General features: G+C 35.1%; 1 protein-coding gene across 1 annotated transcript; it reads left to right on the top strand.

Annotated features, from left to right (window-relative positions):
- Positions 1-1,604: 1,604 nt before the first annotated feature.
- LOC127119539 (protein GAMETE CELL DEFECTIVE 1, mitochondrial) lies at positions 1,605-4,401 on the top strand. Its single transcript, XM_051049786.1, has 3 exons — positions 1,605-2,182; positions 3,533-3,719; positions 3,862-4,401. The coding sequence occupies exons 1-3, from the start codon at positions 1,683-1,685 to the stop codon at positions 4,066-4,068; spliced, it is 894 nt and encodes a 297-aa protein (XP_050905743.1). The 5' UTR covers positions 1,605-1,682; the 3' UTR covers positions 4,069-4,401.
- Positions 4,402-4,767: the final 366 nt, after the last annotated feature.

The following is a 4,767-nucleotide window of genomic DNA, read 5'->3' as shown; positions in this document are numbered from 1 at the left end:
AACTTCTTTGAAATTTTTAGCACGAACTACGAGGTTTTGATCCCTCATTTTTATGTTGGTACGTAGGCATAAGACCGAAGGTCTTGTCAAACACAAAAATATAATCAATGAATTCTTTTTCTCATTCCCACACTCTTTATTTTATCAAACATATTTTATACCAAAAACATATGCACACACAAAAAGTGCTCCCTAGGAGTACCTATGATACTTTGGGTGATAACACCTTCCCTCTGTGTAACCAACCCCTTTACCTGTAATCTCTGATATTTTATTAGTTTTGATTTGAAAACTTCTTATCTTTGGATTTTGTTCGTACTTTTCTCTTTTCCTTTGGAAACAATAAAAGCGCGGTGACAACTCTGGTTTTATTGATGTTAAGCTTATCCATAGCTTGATAGTCATAAATTTACCGCTACATGATACATCTTTGGATTCCTTCCGGAGATGCATCGCCATACATATTTTTGGGCAAAATAGGGGTGTCTCACTTGCAACGCTTTTGTTGATATGATTTTAGGTGCATTCAAATATGCATCTTCAAACACAAGGAGTGCATTTTCGAGTTTTCAGGAGTGTGGGTCGTGCCCTAAGGGTAAAAAACTAACCCCCTATAATTTGGAAATTTCTTTTTCCACCCTTATGGTGTGGCTCACACCTTTGAAAACCCAAAAATGCCCTCTGAAATTTTTGGAGATGCACCTCCGGACGCTTCTTAAATCACCCTATCCTCCTTAATTCAAGTAGTCACCTCGTTTTTGCCAAAATTTGGTTTGGAGATGCATCTTCAAAAATTTCTAGGGTGAATTCGAAGATGCATCTCTGAGAAAACCCTGACCCCATTTGCTACATGTTTTCGTTAAAATTGGCGTCGTTTTCGGGGACTATCTGTCGATTTTAACCAATATTAGAGTCATAGGAATCGTATCCTCGCGTTCTAGCCCTTGCGTTCATGCGTTTATGGCCTTTATGCAACCTAGCATAAAAAAACTCAATTTTTTTTAAAAAATCGACTATAAATCAAAATTTTACCATGCCATTTCATCAGAAAAAATCAGGGATCAAAGTCTCATATTTAGGGATGGGACACCATCATAAATTTTTTATTTTTCTATTTTATTTGATTTATTTTCTATTTTCATACTTTTGAAAAAAATTCAAAAAAATTTGTAGACTCTTAATTTGATTTTATTTGATTTTTAGTTGTATTTTTAGATTTTTATAATTTTATTTTAATCATTTTTCTATTTTTCAATTGTTTCTCTCAATAGAGACATTGTTGCTATTTACGTATTTGTTGCATTGTTGATGCATGATTATTAGGTTTGTCTATCCGAATACGCTCCGTACTAAATTAAAAAAAAACACAATATCATACTTTACGGTTATGCATATCGTAAAAAATATGGTATATCCGGATATACATCTCCGAAATTAAATATAATAGAGATGAGTCACTCGCATATATTTATTTTATAGAAAATGAGTGCATTTAAATATGCATTTCTATAAATTGAATGTATTTTTAGATTTAGAGTAAGGGTTTGTGAGAAAGTATAAGTGTAATTTTTATAATTTTCACAGGAAAAAGCCCATTTAAGGCCCAATCATCTAACCCCATCTTCTCCCCAAAACAGAGCAAGTCAGTGAACTTCAATTTCTCAGCTTCAAACAACACAAAAATGCAAACCTTTCGAAGAATCACAGCAACAGCAAAGCAACTCACATCAAATCTCCGATTACATTCCACCATCAAACTCCCAGCAACACTCCGTCAATTTTCGAGCCGCAATCCACGGAGCGGCGAAGACGAATGGAACGAAGCCTGGGAATCCGCGTGGCTACCACAAGACCTAACACCGAAGACGCGAGCTCCATGGGAGGGTGACGTGAACTTCACAACAGAAGCGGACGCGGAAACGAAGGCGTTCGTCGAGGAGATGAACGAGAATTGGAACGATAGGAGAAAAGGTTCGAAGAAGGAGAATAGCGAGAAAGGGGAAGAAAACGGTGCGCTTTATAGTTTGGAGAATATTAAGAAGGATTATAGGTTGAAGAAGCAAAAGTTGCATGCTGGTCTTTGGACTAAGGAGATTGAGAAACTGGAGGAAGCGAAGTTGGGGGATTCTGATGTTCCTGCTGGTGATGATGATATTCAAAGATTGCTTAATAGCTGCTCTGAGTATGTTTCTTTCTCTTTCTCCGACAGTTTTAATACGAAGTTTTACTACTGCATAACCTACATTGACCCTAAATGCTATGAATTTTAAGCTCTAGACATGTTCATAATCTATGGCTTGTGTTTCTCTAGTAGAGTATGATTTGTGTTTGGACTTAAAGTGATTTTGAATGAACTTGATCATGTTATGTGAAATGGATTTAGTTAAAATTGAATTTGTAGTGTAGTGATTTTTTAATTACATTTTGATATTCTTACTTTAAAATTATGGATGAAATATATACCCTTAAAAAAGACAACAGTTTAGGAAAAAGAATTTGAGGAATTTATACTCAAAATTCTAATAGCAGATGTTATAGCAGGTTGGTGCCGCATATAGTGGCTGCTATTACAACCGCTATTGTTGACAGCGGCTCGCAGACCAATAGCGGTGCTATAGCGTGCTATTGACAACCTGATCCAAACTATACTTTTTCTAAAATTATATTTGAGTGGATCAATTTTGATAAATCCCCACCTTGAAGCTGATCCCATATTTTTGGACCTTGATAATTACTTTTAGCATGCCTATTCAATTGACTTGTGTCATGAGTAAAGATCCTTTGCGAAAACCTTATGTGTTTGATTGCTTTGTTTTGTAACGATTGATCTTCTCCTGTGCTTTTATTGCTTTGTGTGCTATGATTATTGGCTAGTTCTTCCAATAGATTTAGTTTTAGGAGAATGTTCACAAGTTCAAGACTGATTTTATATTTCGAACATGCTCTTTTGTATAAGTGTGTTTTGGGCTTGAGTGTTATCAAATATCTGCAATTACGGCGCTATGGGGGGTATGCGTGGCGTTTTTTTGGGCTCGCGCCTCAATGGTAAATATCGGCCGATATTGCAGGTTTTTCTGCCATAATCCGCTATAATGGCGCGCCGTATAGCGTCCAGTATGGTGGGATTTTGGCTCTCCGCCATGGATCGCCATCCACTATGGACAACATTAGGCTTGAGTTGTAGCACTCTCTACTTGTATTGAAATTTGTACTGATTTAACCGTGTAACATAATAGCCATGTTTTCTTTCACTTCAGAATTCCTTTGTTTATATATGTTTAGGTATTAACTGATGATTATGATGAATTATTTTTTAAAAATATACAAAGTTATTTTCGCATACCAACATAGTAGGTCCATGATATGATCTTTCATAGACACCTTGGATTTTTTAGGTCTCTTGTTTTTTGTTTATGTCGACATTAACATCTCACATCATCATCGGTATACTCTAGTTGCTCTGTGTTTCTCAAATGTTAACATGCCCTTTACTTTTTATGTAACTTGTACATAATCCTTTTAACAACTGCAGCATATTTGACTCCGGCAACAATGATCTGAACAATGCAAATGTTCAAACTTCTGAGTTCAAAAACATGCCTGATGGGTGGGAAACAATATCAAAAAGTCAAGATGGAAATATATGGGAGATGTCTCAAAGAGAAGAAGATATACTTATGCAGGAATTTGAGCGACGAATTGCTTACAGCAAATTTCAGGTACTTCTTAAAAGAAAAATATTGCAGTGTTACCTTTCAGATCCTAATATGAAGCATTATATTGTTTCTGGATATCATGAAATCTATTATTTGGTTTTTCATGCTCCCTTATCATTCATTACTCTATAAAACTTGTATGCAGATTGCTAGTTTTATCAAGACTCACATATTTAGCCGGAGGAGGCCAATTGATGGGTGGAAATACATGATAGAAGTGGTGGGACCAAATGCTAAAAGAGGGAAGGGAAGTGTTTCTAGAGTTCCCAGTCTCTCTGATCCCTCTACCCAACCATTCAGAGAAGAGAAAACTCCAGTTGATAAGAATCACATTCCCCTTGGGAGGAGATAGCATGATCGAGTAGTTTAGGATATTCTCTTTTGATGTGCAAAGGTGATCATTTTATTTATAACTGCTAGATCTCAGATTTGAATTAAAAGGATGGTTTCTGCAACTTTGCCGAGCTGCGACAGGAGAGACGGCAGAAAATCTGGGCTGCAACCGTTGTATTTTGTTAAAATTCAAACCATCAAGGAAGAATTGAAGAAAGTGACAATATGGTGTAATACATAGAACCAAAAAGGAAGATGTTTTTTTAATTGGATTTGCAACCAAAGAGTAAGATGTATTATGTACAGTGACTAAAAGACAATAATTTGGTTTATGAAGCTATGTATTTCTTCATATATGGGGTTAAATTAGATTGAAAAACCACTGAACCCAAAACCCATAACATAAATTAGAATACAAAAGAGTGTTTTATTTTTTTTGGATTAAGCACAACAAAAAGAAGCAAATTTAAAGGTAAATATCATTCTTGATGATTTTTCTTGTTTATAGTACTTTTTAAATGGCCAAAGCAAATAAGTTTTGGATGCTAAATGAATGTCGTTTATTTCTATAATTGATGTCATATATTTCTATAAATTGAAGGGAATTGTTTCCGTTAAACCGAATTAAGAGCATTTCTGATAAAGATATCTCTAAGTATAAAAGAATGAATACGTTCCTTATAAATTTTTCTATTGGAAGAAGTAAAAATGAGTAACA

Source organism: Lathyrus oleraceus, chromosome 2 (assembly GCF_024323335.1).
Source record: "Lathyrus oleraceus cultivar Zhongwan6 chromosome 2, CAAS_Psat_ZW6_1.0, whole genome shotgun sequence".
Classification (NCBI taxonomy): domain Eukaryota; kingdom Viridiplantae; phylum Streptophyta; class Magnoliopsida; order Fabales; family Fabaceae; genus Lathyrus; species Lathyrus oleraceus.
Note: the sequence above shows the minus strand (reverse complement) of the source record. Positions and strands in the feature narration are given on the sequence as shown.

Excerpts from the sequence above, each read along its gene's own strand:
- LOC127119539 (XM_051049786.1), top strand. The coding sequence starts at position 1,683 with ATGCAAACCTTTCGAAGAATCACAGCAACAGCAAAGCAACTCACATCA. Across the intron at positions 2,183-3,532 it reads TTGCTTAATAGCTGCTCTGA|CATATTTGACTCCGGCAACA; the intron begins GTATGTTTCTTT and ends TAACAACTGCAG. Across the intron at positions 3,720-3,861 it reads TTGCTTACAGCAAATTTCAG|ATTGCTAGTTTTATCAAGAC; the intron begins GTACTTCTTAAA and ends ACTTGTATGCAG.